This window comes from Erinaceus europaeus, chromosome 9 (assembly GCF_950295315.1).
Source record: "Erinaceus europaeus chromosome 9, mEriEur2.1, whole genome shotgun sequence".
NCBI classification, from domain to species: domain Eukaryota; kingdom Metazoa; phylum Chordata; class Mammalia; order Eulipotyphla; family Erinaceidae; genus Erinaceus; species Erinaceus europaeus.
Genome location: NC_080170.1, coordinates 43384437 through 43404307, shown reverse-complemented (window position 1 = coordinate 43404307; position 19871 = coordinate 43384437). Strand labels below are relative to the sequence as shown.

The 19871-nt window shown below is 38.1% G+C and overlaps 1 protein-coding gene across 6 annotated transcripts in view; it reads right to left on the bottom strand.

Annotated features, from left to right (window-relative positions):
- Positions 1–11405: 11405 nt before the first annotated feature.
- TDRD5 (tudor domain containing 5) overlaps positions 11406–19871 on the bottom strand; it is a 34457-nt gene continuing 25991 nt past the window's right edge. For 3 of the 6 annotated variants that reach the window (XM_060197754.1, XM_060197758.1, XM_060197759.1), the window contains exons 13-18: positions 19557–19715; positions 17847–18008; positions 16126–16260; positions 15236–15379; positions 12691–12862; positions 11406–12042 (exon numbers count right to left, since the gene is read on the bottom strand). In XM_060197754.1, the coding sequence (XP_060053737.1) occupies positions 11795–12042; positions 12691–12862; positions 15236–15379; positions 16126–16260; positions 17847–18008; positions 19557–19715 (1020 nt within the window). In that variant the 3' untranslated portion in view covers positions 11406–11794. The remainder of the gene's footprint in view (positions 12043–12690; positions 12863–15235; positions 15380–16125; positions 16261–17846; positions 18009–19556; positions 19716–19871) is intronic. The other 3 variants (XM_060197755.1, XM_060197757.1, XM_060197760.1) reach the window with 3 other exon arrangements.

Here is a 19871-nt window from a genome sequence, read left to right as displayed (position 1 = left end):
AATTTTTATTTATAAAATGGAAACACTGACAAGATAACAGGGGTACAATTCCACACAATTCCCACCAACAGAACTCTGTATCCCATCCCCTCCCCTGATAGCTTTCCTATTCTTTATCCCTCTGGGAGTATGAACCCAAGGTCATTGTGGGGTACAGAAGGTAGAAGGTCTGGCATCTGTAATTGCTTCCCTGCTGAACATTTTTTTTTTCCTACAAGAGCACTGCTCAGCCCTGGCTTATAGTAGTGCAGGGGACTGAACCTGGAACTCAGACAGGAGAGTCTGTTTGTAAAACCATTATGCTATTTACCCCCAGGAGGAAAAGTTCTAGCTACTGGCATTTTGATTTCAAGGTCTACATTTATTTATTTATTTATTTTATTTTTGCCCCCAGGGTTATCACTGGGGCTCAGTGCCTACACTACGAGTTCACTGCTCCTGGAGGCCACTTTTTCCATTTTTGATGTTGTTGTTGGGTAGGGCAGAGAGAAACAGAGAGAGCAGGGGGAGACAAGAGAGGGGGAGAGAAAGATAAGACACTTGCAGACCTGCTTCACTGCTTGTGAAGCAACCCCCCTGCTGGTGGGGAGCCGAGGGCTTGAACCAGAACCAGAATCTTTTCACGAGTCCTTTCGATTCGCACTATGTGCACTTAACCCAATGCACTACTGCTTGGCCCCCTACTTTTAATTCCCTCTCTGCTTGGTGTTATGGAAGGAAGTTGTTCTCTTTAAAAAGGTGGTTTTTGTTTGTTTGTTTGTAAATTTAATACCACAGGAATAAACAGGAAGTTACATCCCTTGGATCAAACAGGCCCACAGTAAATTTTCACTCAGTTAGAAAATGACCGCATCTTTTGCAATTGAACCACCTAGAAAAAAAGGGAAGGGAGAAAAGCAAACCATACCCTCCACATATTTGTTCCTTTGTCTCCATATTACTACTACACTTTTATAAGCTGCCCTGGATATTTCTGGTTAGCAACTTCATATTAAGATGGAAGTTTCTCAAACCAGAAAACCAGGAACAGAGCAGTGCAGAGTAAGGTAGGTTAAACATGTATACAAAGGTAATGAGTAACATGGCTATTGGAGTGATAATGATTATTTTCTTCCGTTGGGGAGAGTGGGGGTGGATAACATCGAATCTGCTTCTTTGAGCCCTTAGGAGCACCTAGTACCATCCCCCACAACACACACACACACACACCCTCTGCTTCTTGGCGTCATTAGATTCTGATGCCAGCAAGCCTCAGTGCTTGTTGTGATTTATCTCTCTAGCCACTGAACTGAGGTCAGAAAGAGGTTAGAGCAGATGTTCTTCTCACTGCTCCTGTTTTCTCACTGTTTTTTTTTTTTTTTCCTCTAAGGGGATTATCAAAGTAGCTAGGTCAGAGGCCACAGTGCACTTGGAAGCTGTGGTGCTTTCTTTGCCTGGGGGCCCAAAGTAACTGGCCGGTTCAGCCTTTCAGTTTATCATAGGCAAGAACTTCCAACTCACTGTCTGGCTGTACCAGAAGGGAATTATTTTATTTTCAGATCACAAATTCATCATAGGGCCTAGAGTATAGAAATAAACAAATTTTTTGCATTACTCTGTGTGTGTGTGTGTGTGTGTAAGTGTGTGTGTATGTGTGTGTTTATGTGTGTGTAGGACATGGTATTACTTAGAAAGAGAGGTGGAGACAGTCTGGTGCCATAATATTGAAATGTCCCAGGACAAAGTGCTGTTACAGCTGCAGTGGGAATGCCACCCTCACTTTGATTGATAACCACCTTTCTCAGCTATGTTCAGTTTCTTCTAAGGTTTATCCTGAGCCAAGATGAAATGGAGGATATATTGTAGAAAATAAGAGTAGGAGTTGGAAATCATTAATTCATCCCACAAATACTTATCATATAAATACATGCTTTTATTTTAGGCTTTCAGGATATACTAATAAAAAATGGACAGAAATCTGCCTTGTTGGAGATAGGCACTACACAATAAAAAGCTACATTGTATGTTAAAAGTTAGGCACTATGGGAAAAAGTAGAGGGAGTAAAAGGAATCAAGAGGGTGGGGCTAGGTGTTACTTTCTTCTTTTCTTTTTGTTTCTAGGTGGTACTTTTCAGAATGATCTCCTTTGGAAGCTAAAGGTAGTAGAGGTAGAATAGTCAAAGCAAAATCCAGTGGTGAGAGCTCTCTGCTATACTTAAGGGGAGCAAGGAGGTCTTATGAGTGGGGAAGATGGTGGGGAGTGCAGGTAGGCATGTTGTATAGGGCCTTTGGGCATGGCTGGCAGATCTAGCAAGTGAGAATGTGAACTCCCAGTGAAATCTGAACTTCAGATAAGCAGTGATATCTCTCCTCCCATTTTATTTGATAGGGACAGAGAGAAATTAAGAGGAGAAAGTTAGGAAGAGAGAGAAAGATAAGACATCTGCAGACCTGCTCACCATGTATAAAGCTTCAAGCCTTCAGGTGGAGGGAAGGGGCTTGAACCCAGGTCCTTGTGCTTGGCAATGTGTGTGCTCAACTGGGTGCACCACTGCCAGGCCCAAGCAATGAATATCTTTAAAAGTCTTAACTATATCCCAAATATTGCATGAGTCATACTTCTAAAAAAATCTTGCTGTTTATCTGAAATCCAGTTCTAACTGGGTGCCCTCCATTTGAGTTGGCAACACTTGAGACACTGTAGGGACTATGAATAAACCTGGGAGCACAGGGAGGGTCAAGGAGAGAGAAGAGGTACCACCCCTTCTCTTATAGTTTGAAAACACCTCTAGGGATGTCAAATGGAGAGTAGAAGAAACACGGATGGTGCAGGAAAACCAACTAAAGATGTTAAAGGAATCCAGACTAGACCCAGTGATGCAGACTCATGAGGAAGAATCAGATCCTAAATGCTTTGAAGGTGTAGACAGTGCAATTCCCTGACCGGGTGCTGGGTTAAAGAGAAAGAGAAGAGGATTCGATGATATTATCTATATAAGCCTTGGGACGAGGCTTAAGGTCTCATTATCCAAGTCATCCTCTTATGAGTGCTATCAACCACTTTTGTGAGTGCAGTGCTGTCAGAAATGAACAGGGTTCCTGGTTATAAAATAACTCTGTTTTGGTTGGAAAAAAAAAAAGCTTCCTGTCTTGTCTGCTGCTTTATGTTACTGTAATTCTAAACTCATTAACTTTTGAACAGCAGCTATCTCTGCTGCCTCTGCCATGCATAAAGCCCTGGGCAAGTGATGGTTATTATAACTGACTCAATCTCACTATGAGCTAACTCTTTCAGCACCATGGAAATGTCCCATATCTTCTCAGTGAAGTCACAGTTAACACTTGTTCCCATCTCCAAAGAGAACCGGGAGAAGTTAGCAAGTACCCTGACATCTTACACAGAATTCCTGCAGTCATTTTGTATCATTTTTGAGAAGATGAGCAAGTTTTGAGGACCTCTCTCATAAAACATACAAACACATGAATTTTAATGCTCTAGATAATAAGATCCTCTTAAAGTTTCAAAATACAGCTAAGTTGACAGAATTTTGCAGTTTTTTTCTGCAATATAAATTTATAAAGAAGGTTCAAAGTGTATCTTCCTAGAGAATTTAAAACAAAGAGGGTGTGGTGATCTTTTTTTTTTTTCTTTTTCTAACTGTTTCAGTGCAGAGAAAATAACAGTTGCAGCTTCCAAATGATTTTGGACTTATGTTTACCCATCTATTTCAAGGAAAAAAGCAAGATAGATAGTATCAAAGTCTAAAGTCTATAAAAATGTAAAGTTTAGGAGGTAGTCCAGTGATAATGCTTTGGACTCTCAAGCATAAGGTCCTGAGTTCGATCCCCAGCAACATATGTGCTAGAGTGATGTCTGGTTCTTTCTCTCTCCTCCTATCTTTCTCATTAAAAAAAAAAAGTTCTGTGACATTTTTGAGTTTAAATTAGGAGAAACTCAACACAACGAGTGCCACCCCAGCATGCTTCATTTCAGACTGTGTCCAGAGACATCAGGTGTGGAATGACAACCCTTCAGCTTCATCACATGAGTGAGACCTTTCCTTTCATAGTATTCTCTAATTCCATTCCAGGTGTTCCACTCCCCAATAAAGTCCCCAAACCTAGATATAGACCAGGTCCTCTGAGATAGAGCATATGTTCACACATGTCCATAAACCAGGGAAAAATATATACTTGAAAGCAGAAGTACACAAAAGTCTGCAGAGAGCACCCCCCCCCCCCCAACACTTCATCTGCACTATTGAGTCTTTAGGTCCATGATTGCTCAACAATTTGTTTGGCTTTGTATGTTAACTCTCTTTTCAGCCACCAGGTTCCAGATGCCAGCATGATGCCGACCAGACTTCCCTGGACTGAAGACCCCACCAATGTGTCCTGGAGCTCAGCTTCCCCAGAGCCCCACCCTACTAGGGAAAGAGAGAGGCAGACTAGGAGTATGGATTGACCAGTCAACGCCCATGTTCAGTGAGGAAGCAATTACAGAAACCAGATCTTCCACCGTCTGCAACCCACAATGACCCTGGGTCCATGCTCCCAGAGGGATAGAGAATGGGAAAGCTATTGGGGGAGGGGATGGGATATGGAGACTGGGTGGTGGGAATTGTGTGGAGTTGTATTCCTCCTATCCTGCAGTTTTGTTAATGTCTCCTTTCTTAAATAAAAAATTAGGAGAAACTTTAAACACAAGAAGAATCATTCTAAAACCTTAGAATTCACTATGTCATTTGTCTTTTCAAATAAAAGAAGTTGGGCCCAGTGAGCTCCAAGATCTATTTCCAACTCTTATTTTTTACATTTATTTTCCCTTTTGTTACCCTTTTTAAAAAATTGTTGTAGCTACTGTTGTTATTGATGCCGCCGTTGTTAGATAGGACAGAGAGAAATGGAGAGAAGAGGGGAAGACAGAGAGGGGGAGAGAAAGACACATACCTGCAGACCTGCTTTACCGCCTGTGAAGCGACTCTCCTGCAGGTGGGGAGCCAGGGGCTCCAACCAGGATCTTTATGGTGGTCCTTGCACTTCGCGCCACATGCGCTTAACCCGCTGCACTACTGCCCAACTCCCTATTTCCATCTCTTAAACAGTGCCATGATGACCCTGAGAGTTAGGTCACTAGGTAGGGTTCCTAGACTACCATGAGCACTGTCCAGGTTCAAGCTTTGCCACCAATTATGAGGTGCTATGGCAAAGAAAGAAGCTTTCATACTGAGGTGTCTTCTCCCCTTCCTCTCTTTCTGAATGAAAAGTAGCCTAGAGGAGTGAAAACACAGATGTAAACCCCCTTTGCCCCAAGAAACAAAACAAAACAAAACAAAACAAAATAATCAAATCAGTGCCATGAAACAAATAAAATAAAACAATCAAATCTGTGCCTTGAAACAAAGGATCTTAAGGGATTCTCAGTTCCTGTCGTGACACCAAGATGCCTGTCCTGCAGCGCCACCTAGCAGTGAGGGGAAAGCAGAACTTAACCTGTTAATAACTACTTCCAGACAGAGCAGTGTGGAATTACACCCGTTATCTTATAATTTGGTAAATCATTATTAAATCACTAATAAAAAAAGAATAACTATTCCCTTTGACTTTAGAACAAAACAGTTTTTGAAATTATTCAACTGTGAGGAAATCTTTACCGTCCTCAGAATTACTTAAAAAATACTTGGGTTCATTATCCCCAAATCTAAACGTTCCCCGAGTTTTCACACACTACTCTCACTTTTGGGCTTGCATATTAGCAGCTGTTCCTGACAGCTAAATTGGTGTCTGAAGGAAAACTGAGAGTATCATCACCAAGCACATACACCAAGCCGCCTTTTCACTCCCACAGCCTTCTTCCAAAGACAGCAGTAAAATCAGTTTTGTTAATATACCTTGAATTAATATACATATTATGAGTATATGTATTTCAGTTTTCAGAATACACACATATATTTATATTTGGTAGAGACAGAAATTGGGAGGGAAGAGATAGAGAGGGAGGGAGAAAGGGAGACACCTGCAGCACTGCTTCACCACTCACAAAGTGTCCGCACTGTAGGTGAGGACTGGGGGCTTGAACTCAGGTCCTTGTGCATTGTAACATAATGTGCTCAACTGGGTGCACAACCCCCACCCCCAAATATATTTGGTAACACATCAGGGCTCCACAAATATTAACCTATCTCGCCAAATAAAGATATACTGTAAAGAAAGAAAAATTCTCTGAAAGGTGAATGTGAAGTACTTAAGAAGTGGCTCCAATGTGAAGTTTACAATTTCTTGGAATAAAACAGTATGGTTCAGGTTTACAGAGGACAACATGCTTAGAAAATAAAGAGGTCATACTAAAAATGAAGACAAATGGTTCAGTCAAGAGGTGCGTCCAATCTCTGTTTTCATAACTACACAAGGAAATTTTGCATTTTACTTCACTGAATTCTTTGGTGAAATTTCTATTCCTTATCATCATAACAAAAACCAATTACAAAAAAACAAAAACAAAAACCACCTAGACATTTCTGATGAAGCAAAATTCAACTTCATAGATATGTAAGTAAATCAAATAGAATGCTGTTTTAAGTTTTAAAGATCAGGCTAATAATAATTTCTTGATCCCAACAACTCATCCTGTTAATTCCATAACGGAAGATTAGAGAGCAGAGAGCAAGTAATAAATTTGATATCCTCAACAAATTATCTAAATTGCACCAAGACGTAATCAAATAAATATTGTTCTTTGTAACTATTTTCCACAAGGCAAAAAAAAAAAAACCCCAAAATTATTAACAGAAATATGAAACAAGATTTCTACAAAACAAAAAGTTTAAACAGCATTTCCTAAGAATATACCTACAACCAAGGAAATAAAGTTGTGAATAAATTTTCTACTAGATTTTATGGTAATTCAAACTCAGTTCATATGAAAAGTAGTATATGAAAAATACCAAATGATCTCACTCATAAGTGGGACTTAATAAATAGGGATAGAAAAGGAGAACACAAAGTAAAACATGGACTGGGCACAGTATACTGCATCAAAGCAAAGGGCTCTGGGAAGCAAAGGAGGGGCAGAAGAGAACTCGGGTCCTGGTGCATAATAATAAAATTATACTCATATGTCACTGACTGAACTGCAAAGCATTAACCCTCTCAATAAAAAGATTTTTAAAAAGAAGAAAAGTAGCACACAACTATGATTATAAAAAATAATCAAGTACTTGACAGAGAAATAAAAATAATTTGTCTAGTTTTAAAAAGCAGAGTTTAAAATATTGTTTCAATAAATCAACAGCATCAAAAAACTTATGAAGTATACTTTTGACTAGGTAAGACAACCCACATCTGTTAGTAGTAAGGCAAAGTTCATAGATTTAGCTGGTTTAGATCTTGGCTGACAACTTGTGAAAGGTCAAGGACTGAAGGCTATGGGAAAGGATATCTTAAATGTTTTAATGATGGTCTTGTCAAATTATAAGTAACACTTCCCATGGCACTCTGTGTAAGATTAGTTCTGAAAAGATGTCTGTTAGAAAAAGTCTTCACATGAAGTATAAATGCTAACAGAAAGCTTCAGAAAAGAGTGCTCTTTAAGATGTTGATTATGAGTCCCTTAAAATGTCCTCCCCTTCTGGTTTCTTCATGTTTAGAACCTAAACTACCCACATGAAAGAAGATAACTTCGTTAATAGATTCCTCTCCCAATACTTGAGGGGGTACTAGATGATAATGATGCCAGGTGAGATGTGGCTTCAATATTTTCCTTCAGAAAGAAATAGGAGTCAGCAGATAAGTGAGTTTAAACTATGTAGGCAAGTCAGTTTTCTGTTTCACATTTTCTCATCAAAAATCCCTTTATTTCTAGATCAAAATTCTGGGATGGACAATCTGACTACAGGCAGAAACCACTAGTTGTCTGAAGTCCTTGAAAAGGACAACTGGCAGGAGGTTAAGTGCACATGCAGGTTAAGTGCACATGATATGAAGCACAAGGACTGGCATAAGGATCCTGGTTTGAACCCCTGGCTCCCCACCCGCAGGGGGATCACTTCATGGGCGGTCAAGCAGGTCTGTAGTTGTCTATCTGTCTCTCCCCTTCTGTCTTCCCCTCCTCTCTTGATTTCTCTGTCCTATCCAACAACAAGGGCAACAAAATGGGAAAAATGGCCTCCAGTAGCAGGAGCAGTGGATTCATAGTGCAAGGCACTGAGTCCCAGCAACAACCCTGGAGGCAAAAAAAAAAAAAAGAAAGAAAGAAAAGAAATGGACAACTAAACATTAATCTTTCAGTAAAGAAATAATACTAATAAAAAAGAACCACTGGCATCAAGAACGTGTAAGTTCTAAGTAATTCGTTGAATTTTTGATACCTCATACATTTTGGAGATAGGAAAGGTTTACTAGCTACAAGTCATGAGAATTACAAAGTCACTTATTTATTTCTCCTTAAGGAAGTTATAACCAGGATTTCCTCCTCATTCTCATACACTTTAGTCTCCCACTTTCCAGGTGGTATTTCTTTGGGGACCACCATTATTTCTAATGAGTCCTTAAGACCAAAAACATGGAGAGGGAGACTGTTCCTTATAGATATCAACCCATCTTTTGACAATAAAAAGCCATTAATCTGAAACCCCAGTATTTACATAACTTTAAACTTTTCTTATTGTTGTTCCTGTGCAGATACAGAACAAATACATACAGTATATTTGGTTCCTTAAATTTTGTTGGATGATATGAATTGATATTTAAGTTAACATCTAAATAAAGCCTGCCTTTTAAAATAAAGTCATTTAAATTCTGGCTAATGGGCGGGGGTAGAGAGCATAATGGTTATGCAGACTCTCATGCCTGAGGCTCCATCAAATCCCAGGTTCAATTCCCCCCCCCCACCAGCTGAGCAGTGCTCTGGTAAAAAAAAAGTCTGGCAGACTGGCTGTCCTAGTCAAAGCCTAGTACAAGCCTTTCTATGACTTATTTTTCACTCTGTTAAAAGGGATGCTAATTATTAATTACTAAAATTATTTTTTTCAGTGTCTGCCAAAAATTGTCACTTTGAGATGGCTAGATCTGTCTAAATGATTCCCTGACAATTTGCAAAGGAAGATGATTTTGTAAGAAGCTTAGCATGATTATTTCACAATATGCATCCAATTTGCAGAGTGTAAAAACTGTCCCTATTAAGTTTACCCAGAGTTCCTCCTGATAGTTGAATGCTATTATGAAGAGGGTTACAGTCTTACAAAACATACACTCCTAGGGCCAAGTGGTGGTATACCTGGTCAAATGCTCATATTACAGTGCACAAGGACCCAGGTTCAAGCCCCTGGTCCCCACTGGCAGGGGATAAGCGTCACGAATGGTGAAGCATTGCTGCAGAGTGTCTCTGTCTCTCTACCCTCTCAATTTCTCTGTCTCTGTCCACTATAATAAGAAAATTAAAAAAAATACACTCCCAGAAACTCTTCTAAGTATTTTGACAATATTGTTTCTACCAGATTAGTTTGTCCCAAACCTAATGATTGCTTTGTTGGAGAAGTACATTACTCAAACTTGGTTTGGGGAAGAGTATTAAGAAGCATCATTTCAAAATAAGTTTTCTTCTTTAGAAGCAAACTTTGGATAATTACCTACCTATATGAGAGCTTTTCTAGTTCATATCACTACTGGATATCATATATCATACTTAACTGTTTACTAGTCCCTCCATATAGCTCATCATCTGTCTTTTCAATAAAGATAGATCTGATATAAAGATCCCAAAATCCCAGTGGAAACCTGTTTCAGCAATGCTTCCAAACATCTAATTCCTGGGAGGTATTACCACCAAATCCTCAGCAGATGACTTTGGGACAGCAGGCTAGCCTCTTATCCTTACAAACTCCTTCTAAAGATAGCAGGAAATTCAGTTTTGTTAATACATCACTAATGAATAGATATATGCTATGAATACATGTGTTTCACAGCACATCAAGGTTCCAAATGTATTTATCTTTCCAAATATATTGAAAAGAAAGAAAAACTCTCCAAAAGGTGACTGTGAGGTACTGTTATTAACCAATGTACATGTATATGTATGCATGTATACATTTGTCAGTATGTAATCATTCCTGTATATAAATTGGAATTAAAGGTGAGTCTGGGTTTAAATTTTTTATTGTAGTAAACATGTTTTCTCTAAAGTTTTAAACCAGAAACTATTAGTATTTAGGGATTTGGGGTCTAATTTTGCTTTTGGGGTCTAATTTTGCTTTATTAAATTCCAAGAAAGAAAGTTGAGTAACAATGCAAATTTAAATGCACTTTTTAAAAAAGATTTAAAAAAAATATTTATTCCCTTTTGGTGCCCTTGTTGTTTTACTGTTGTAGTTATTATTGCTGTTATTGATGTCATTGTTGGATAGGACAGAGAGAAATGGAAAGAGGAGGGAAAGACAGAGAGAAGGAGAGAAAGACAGACACCTGCAGACCTGCTTCACCACCTGTGAAGCAACTCCCCTGCAGGTGGGGAGCCGGGGCTTGAACCAGGATCTTTATGCCAGTCCTTGCGCTTTGCACTGTGTGCTTAACCCGCTGTGCTACCACCCGACTCCCTTAAATGCACTTTTATATTTATTCTTACTTCACTTCCTTTCATAGTGAACATTTTGCTGAGTAGGTAGTTAAGAACGGAGAGGCAAAAATTCTTGCTATATAAAGAAAAAGGAGTCTTCTCTATCACTGAATGCCAAACAGGAAATTTCAGAGGAGGGGCTGGGACAGAGATTTACTGGATGCAGTAAACCAGTAATAACTACTTCCTTTTTCTGACTATACTTTCAAGAAATGCTCGTATATTTGATTTTTAAACTTATGGGGGCGACAAATATGTTAATTTACCACAAAGAAATTATTAGTAGTATCACTCACACTGTTTCACTTTTCAGTTTTTTCTATTGATGGCTCATACTTTTGAGCTTAATAGGACATCTATAATCCATACAATCTGACTTTAGAGAACATCATGCTATAAAAATGCTAAAACAGTACCACTGTTTGAACTACTGCCACATAAGGCTCCTGGGGACCAAGATGACTACAGAGAGGGCTCAGCTGTATGTCAACAATCAGACTCTAAAATTTTGTTATTACTCTTTGAGATGCTGCCTATACTAAAAGACAGATTAATATTTTAGACCGCTCCGCCACGCTACCACACCAGATTTTTAAAATGTAACTGTGCTCACAGGACCAAATCTTCAGGATTTGGATCATCTTACTGATCCCATTACTTTAAAGATACAATGTTGATAATGACGGGAGTCCTAACTTCTCTATATTAGAGAATATTTCAAATGAGAGTAAAAATGAGCCTTGAAGTGCAGACATCCCTTTTCTGGACACAGGGATGCAAGATAAATTTTGTCTTACTGAGTACAGATCACAAAGCATTAGTTTTCCAGTTTTCATTTATCATCATGATGTAGCCAAGAAAATATTTATAGAAACAGACACACACACACACACACACAAAAAAAAAACAAACCAAAAGTCAAAACTGTAGTGACTACATTAACCAGTGAACAGAACTATACAGAATAAGAAACAAAAGTCAATAAAATTAACGTAAAATATCAATACACAACAAAGAGAACTATTATCATAATACAGCTAACATAGTCAGTCATATAAAAAGATAAAGGCATCAACTTTCAAAACACTGTTTAGATTCAAAACTTCCTCATTGTGGTTTTAGAAATCACCAAGCCCTTTGTAGTAGGGGCTTTTTTTTTTTTTTCTCTCTTTCTCAATTCAGTCCCCCCATCCCTCCCACTTTCTCTCATGCCTCCATCCTCTTCACACTGGGGTACCAGTGCAGGAGGCTCCTGGATGTTGCTAACCTCGCAGCAGCCCCTAAAGCAGCAGTGGCTGTACTCCGTGGAATGTAGAGTTTCTGTGAAATCTGATGTTCAGGAGACAGAATCAGAGACAGCTGGTCCATGGATCCATGACTCTTATCTTTGAACAATGTGACTGCATGGCTACTAGAAAACTCTTCATCCTTCAGGCTCTCTGGAGAGCTTTCCACTGAAAAAGAAAGAAAACACAAGTCTTTTCCAGTCTTCTCTCCTTCATTTTAGGTTTTTACTAACAGGGTTTACAATGATCTTCTGTGCGGTGGTAATGATTTCCAGTAGCAAACTAGAGAGGTTGAGACTTGGACATCAGCCAACAAATGGGAAGAAAAATGAGAATGGGGAGTCACATGTTGCGAGAAAATAAATTATTGTTAAAGACAAAAAAAAATTAAAAATGTACTTTTAAACTAGGAAGGGTACCTTTTTTTTTTTTTTCCCCCAAGAACACCATAAGCATAAATTGGATATAAATTTTCTTGGAATCTTCCAATTCCAATAAAGAGTCTTTAACTCCCTATTTCTTTGTAGCAGTAAACAACAGTAGTGCCCATGGATGTAGTCAATTGCAAAGCAGTTCTCATTCCAGTTAGTGACAGGGTAAAGACGTAAGTAACCAAGACTATATTTGCAAAGTTAAAAACTCAATATTCAGTAATAAGACAAATTACCAACAAATGAGTTTTAACTAAGGAAAGAGAACAAGAGTAAGAGGTACATATTTAAGTTATAAACTTTTCAAGTGTTGTTCTGAAAGGTCTAGTAGTGACTTTTTGCATCATGGTGAACCATCGCATATGTCAACTCTATATAAACCCACCTGAGCCAGAGTGTTTCTTTGGGGGCTCTACCCTTGTGGAGAGCGAGATTGGCTTTGGCTGAGTTATAATGTCGTCAGTCTCAAACTGGTTCCTTTCTGCCATCTGCTGTGTCTGGATGAGAGAGATATAGAACTCTTCCAGTTTGGGCAGTGCAGAAAAATCTGAGGAATCCTTCAAGTTTGATTGCAGCAGGATAGGAAAAATGGGGGCAAAAACATAAAAAGTGACTCAGGATAAAAGGCAGAATGAAGCCTGATTTGTTTCCATACTTATACTAAAAAGGACAAATATTGTTTGTATCATAATTAGTACATAAAATCTCTCACTTTTATGAAGCTAGAAACTCTTAAGGAAAAATTCTTTCTCTAATTTAGGAAGCATCAATCCAATTATAGAAACACTATTTAACATATATAATGATCCAAGCTGGTAATGAGAAGCTTCAACAGAAGCTCAAGGAAGAGTGGCAGGAAATGTAGGAAATGTGAATGGCTTATTTCAATAAAAATACTTTTTATAACTACATGAGAAACAAAAGATATAAGTCTGTACTAAAATGAAATTTGTGCTCATAAGCAAAATATACTGCATTTTATCACTGATGTAAAAATGACCATATTCTTTTAAAAAATATTTATTTATTCATTTATTATTGGATAGAGACAAAGAGAGAAATTTAGATGGCAGGGGTAGTAGAGAGGGAAATAGTACAGAGAGACACCTGCAGCCCTTCTTCATCAGTCATGAAGCTTTCCCCCTGCAGGTGGGGATCAAGGGTTTTAATCCAGGAAAATGGTCATATTCTAAGGAAAATCTATTACTCACAAGGCTCAGCTGAAATCCCAACATATGCAGCAATATGGATGAGCCTAGAGGGGATTATGTTGAATGAAATAGACTAGATAATCACTGTACAATTTCATTTACATGTAGTATATTTCATTTACATGTAGTATATAAGGAAAACATTAAATAAAATAGCAATAAACCTTTTGTATATGAAAATGCTTTTCTAAAAGTTGTAATAATGATTTGATTTGCCATTAAAATATTAAGTTTTCTCTTATCTAAAATTTTTTGTAATGTATTTTTTTTTTTTTTTTAACTAGAGCACTTCTCAGTTCTGGTTTATGGTGGTGTGGGGACTGAATTTGGGACCTTGGAGCCTCAGGCATGAGAGTCTCTTTGCATAACCATTATGCTATCTACCCCCAGTACTATTTTTTTTAAATTTTTTTGTTATTAATAGTAGGTTACAAGATTGTAAGATTACAGTGTATATTTCCACACCCACCACTACCAAAGTTCTGTGTCCTCACCCTCCCATCTTTTTTTTTTTTTGAAAGGCACTTTTTTCCCCCTTTTGTTGCCCTTGTTTTATTGCTGTTGTAGTTATTATTGTTGTTGTTATTGATGTCATTGTTGGGTAGGGCAGAGAGAAATCGAGAGAGAAGGGGGAGAGAGGGGGAGAGAAAGACAGACACTGCAGACCTGCATCACTGTGGTGAAGTGACCTGTGACCACCCTACAGGTGGGGTGCGGGGGTGGGGGTTGAACCAGAATCCTTGAGCTGGTCCTTGCACTTCGCACCATGTGTGTTTAACCCGCTGTGCTACCGCCCGACCTCTCCTATCTTTTTTTATCATAAGACACTGTATTTTGTTTCTAAAATTTTTTGCCTCTAGGGTCATGGCTGAGGTTCTGCACCTGGACGATGACGACAACAACGACAATGACACACTCTCTCTCCTTCTCTCTCTTTAAATAAAGGGTGAGACACAGAGAGGGAGAGAAAAATAGAGGTAGAGAAAGAGAAGAGATACTGCAGCACTGTACTGCTCTTGAAGTTTTCCATGTTTAAATGCTTGAACCTGTGTCCTCATGCATGTGAAAGTGTGCACACGACCAAATTTTGTTTTAGTTTCAATATATTAATAAACTTCAAAGAAAAATCTACTTTTGTGTTTTGGAAACAATATTAATAAAGCTGTACTCTTGTAGGAAAAAAAAGAAGGCTAATGATCCACACATTTATTTTTCCACAAAGCCTCCTAGACTTAAGTTCTTTCCTTCTAATTTAACACAGAAATTGAGAAAGAGGGAGAGATGCACAGGAAGACTTAGCAGCCAAATTCCACGACTCACACAAATTGTACTGGTTTTCAGCCTATTCATGCTATATTTCAGGAACACACGACAAACTGATTTTGTTCGAGGGTTAGTTATTTCCACCAAAGCAACATAAAAGAAAAAAGCTTGACAGGACAGATACATAACTTAAAATATATGACTTAACATAGTTGTTTTCTCTATTCTAAGTGTATATGGTCAATCAGTCATTTAATTCTAGGATCAGAATTCCTTCTGAAAAGATGAATAACTACATTAAGGTCACTGAAATTTATTTAAATAAATCAACATACATTTAATGTGTATGTGCTCTGTTAAAGATTAAGATAGTATTTATTAACCTGATTATATTTTCTAAAAATGACAATACTTCCTCATGCAAATATGCCATGAAAAGACTGATTAAACATTTACCTTTTCATTCCTATTTGTGTCAGTATTTTTTTCATGAGCAGCAAGTCCCTCAGGTTTCCGAACTTCTACTTTTATTCCATTGACAAGGCCTGAAGGTTGCCATGAATCGTCCCATATATCTTTGGATGTAGAAAAACACCACTCCTTTGAGAAAAAATTGCAACAATAATTTGAGACATAATGATATATGATCTAAATAGAGGATAATGTGAGCAAAGTAAAGGCAAGGAGACAATGTATACTGAGCAAGGAAAAACGGAATTAGGTTTAATATGAGAATAACTTTCTGGTCTTGTTTTATTGGTCTGTATCCAACATCTTGAATTCATTTGAAAACACAGATCTCACAACAAATAAGTAAATATAACTATAGTATTTTTAATGCCAGTTTCATGGCACTAGATGATTTTTCATAATAATTTCATATTTAAATAATATAGATACTAAAGAACCATTTAACCACAGATATTTCTTCTTATTATCAAAGGGAGAAAGTTTTTAAATAAAGAATTATTATTAGAATATTAGCATAATCCTTATTAGCAAACATTCTCACTGTAAAGATTCAGACATTATAGTATAAGGCTAGTACAGCAACATTAGGGAAAATAATATATAGATTCTATCACCTTGACTAGACGCCAGTGGGGGAAAAAGTCATGATGATTAAAAAAGTAGGTAGGCACAAGTCTGTAATTATTCCAGTGCTTCATCCTGTCTCCCTCCCTACTGCTATCATATTTTGAAAACACTAACATGCATTCTAACTAAATTAATGTTTGAATAATCCTTTTTAATTCCAGAATGTATGCTTTTTAAGGCTTGGATAATTAAGTATATGTTTCCTTTTTCTAGTAGTGATCTGTTTTTTATTATCCCAAGGATCTCACCTCCTGTGGCATTTCTTTACATGATGGATATGGTTTCTTTCCCATTTTAGCTTGCAAAGGTAACCAATTCTCATCCCAAATATCATCACCTATGGTCACTGACTCCAGGCATGGCATCCCAGTGGGGATGTCATCCTAGAATATATCAGAGGACAAAGCAAAATTTTAATTGATGGTTTCTATATAAGCATATTTAAAATTTTAGGTTTATATATTTTTTTCTGATTCCAGGTAAAGAAGACAATTTATTGTTACTAACTTATTTTATGCAGCTCCGAGGAATGAACTTACACATATGTGAATCTTACACATATGTGATATTATTGCTAAGTAGCCTTATTATTAAAAAAAAAAACAACAACTTTTAACACTATTTTGAGGGGCCAGACAGTGGTGCACCCAGTTAAGTGCACACAGTACTAAACTCAAGGACCCATGCAAGGATCCGAGTTCCAGTTCCCTGTTCCCCACCTGCAGAGGGGCTACTTCACAAGCAGTGAAGCAGGTCTGCAGGTATCTCTCTGTCTCTCTCCCTCTCTATCTCCTGCTCCTCTCTCAATTTCTCTCTGTCCTAGCCAATAAAATGGAAAAAAATGGCCGCCAGGAGCAGTGGATTCATAGTGCTGGCACCGAGCCTAAGTGATAATCCTGGAGGCAAAAAACAAACAAAACATTATTTATTTTGGATAGAGACAAAGAAATGGAGAGGGAGAGGATAGAGGAGAGGAAGAGACACCTGCAGCACAGCTTCACCATTTGTGAAACTCCCCCACTGCAGGTAGAGACCAGGAGCTTCAATCGGGATCCTTGTGCATTGTAACATGTGCTTTATCAGGTACAATATTTCCTGGGCCCTGATGCTTTTATTTATTTGAGAGACACTACAGCCCTGCTCTGCTGTCTATAGAGCTCCCCTAGTATCATCCATGGTGCACCAATGGGGGCTTTATGGATGGTGAACAGTGCTGTGATGTCTCTCCCCACCCTCTGCCTGTCTCTTCTTGTAGAAAATAAAGATTGAAAAGTTGGGCCAGGGAGGCTGCTTGTTATACAAGCATAAGGTCCTGGGTTCATTCCTCAATACTGAATAAACAAAGAAGGTACAAAGGTAAATTCCAAAACAGCTGAGATAAAAATTTTTGGTCTGTGGAATAGGAAATGTAGTGGGAGGGGTATTTGGGGACTCTGATGTGTACATTAACATTTGTTCAAAATAAAATATGAACAGGGAGGTGGCTTGGCAATATAGTGCATACCTTACCATATAAAAGGGCCTGAGTTCAATCCATAGCACCACATGGGAGTACTATGACTGGCACTATTGAGAACTCCACAGATGATGAAGCGGAGACTTGGTGCCTCTCCAAGAAACAGAATAAAAATTGGGCTGTGGATACCTCAGTGGTATCACGCATACATGACCCTAGGCTCATTCCTTGGAAGTGCATAAAAAGTAAAATTTGTCCTCCAATTTTTTCCCCTGAAGTCTTTTCCTAATATTAATTCTTGAAAACTGCCTGAAGGTATGAAATGGCAGCTTTAACACAATACCTTTTTGTTCTAGGGGATGATTTGCTTAACTCTGTTTAATAATTCTATAGTGGAAAGTGTTCTGTTGGCACTAAACTTCAAGTGGTTTATAAAGCTATTTTGTTCCTGCTCCCCTCATTTATGAATCCATCAAGTTACATTCACTATATTTTTAAAAATCTTTCTCCTACCTCAGTTTCTTGCTTCAGATCCTCTGGCTCTGGAATGGACCACTCTGGATCTTCGTCACCACTGTTATTTTGGATTTTCAAATAACTGAATTCAGAATCTCTGATTGACTCCTTTGACTCTGACTTAAGGGGACTTACAGACTTTTCATCATCAATATCTTGCTAGTAAGTAAGAAAGATAAATTGCTTTACCATACTGATGCTGTTTCCAGAATCTACATACCTAATATTTTAGTGGGTCATACACACATCACATTATTTTCTAAAGTTATCTGTGATCTCAGGTGTTCCAGACTTGATCAACCAGTTTGGGTCAACAAAAATTTACTGAATATATACTATTACATGTGAGCAGGGTAGCTGTATGATTACAAATACGAATGCAGATGAGACTGGGCACATACAGGGTAGTATATAAAACGGGGGGAGCTCCAAGGGTGTCAGAGCAATATTGAAATATATCTCTGCTCCCTCTCTACCTCTGAAAAAAAAAAAGAAGAATGAAAAAATTGGCCCTGGCACTGCAAAAATAAATAAATAAATAAAACTTTTCCAGTTTTATTCAAAGAAACTAAAAACCCTTGTGGGAATAAAAAAAATTCACAGTTTTGACCTTTAAACTGAAGACATTCTAGTTTCAGTACAGTACTTGCTGTTAGGAAGAATATAAGACTCAGAGGACATGCTCATTTGTTGGAAAAAATATTAAAAACTTCTCCATATACTTCACTCTTCTTACATCTAAAATGGGGACAGGAAAGAACCAACCTGGTAAAGTTGTTGCAAAGAATTAAATAGCTGGGGCCAGGCAATGGTGCACCTGGTTAGGCACTCACATTACAGTGCATAAGGACCCAGTTTCAAGCCCCTGGTCCCCCCCTGTAGGGAGTAGCTTCACAAGTGGTCAAGCAGTGCTTAAAGCGTCTCTTTCTCTCGCCCTCACAATTTCTCTCTGTCTCTATTCAATATATAAAAATATTTTTTAAAAGAATGAATTAACTAATATATGTGTGTTCTTAGAAGAGAGCCTGCCAAGTAGTATAAGTTTGATACACGCTGCTGCTATTACTATCACTGTGGGTGGGAATAAAAATATGATGACATGTTGTTCTGTGGGTGGGTATTGCCAAAAGTTGTAGAAAACAGTAAGAAATGGCAATGTTTGTATAGAATCCAAGGAGTGGAGAGAGAGTAATAGCATTTGGATCACTGTAGTCACAGGGCAGTAATAGAATTTAATGTATTAGAGATATCACACAAGAAAAGGCCTAAGTGAAATGGGTTTTAACCTGAGGAAAATGGAAAAACAGGGGAACAGTTAGGATCCTTGTGCAGTAGATTGAGGAAGAAACATAAGAACACTAGACTTGCAAGACTGAGGGCCCAAGCTCGATTCCAGGCACCACCATAATGCCAGAACTCAGCAGTGCTCTGGTCTTTCTTGAGAACAAATAAGTAAATATATTTTAAAAAAAGATCTTTATGCAAAGCTTCAAGACTTCCTAAGTATGGAAAGCATTAGTTTTCCTCATATATAAAGTAAATGTAGCTATCTTAACAATGCCACAGGGCTTTTAGGAGGATTATATAATATATATTATTATAAAGTATCATATATTATAAAGTGTTTTCATTTTATTTGGCATTTAGAAAGTATTCAAAATGTTAATAGTGAAAATAAGTAAAATATTATTTATAAAAACTTCCTACCGGAGTATATAATTCACTCACTGTTGATTGTGGACTGATCTCTCGGTCTTCACTGAAATAGTGCTGTTGGGGCAGATAGCCCAGTTCTGTCAGTACAATATCCTCTGGTCCTGCACTGGGTTTAGTGTATAAAGCTAGAGGGTTGAGCTCTCTAAAGCCCTAGGATTAAAACAAAAAGGAAGAGCTTACTTACATGATCACAATGGAAAAAGTTATCACTTAAGAATCTTCATATGGGGGAGTCAGGCATTAGCACAGCGGGTTAAGTGCACGTGGTGCAAGGATCCCGGTTCAAGCCACCAGCTCCCCACCTGC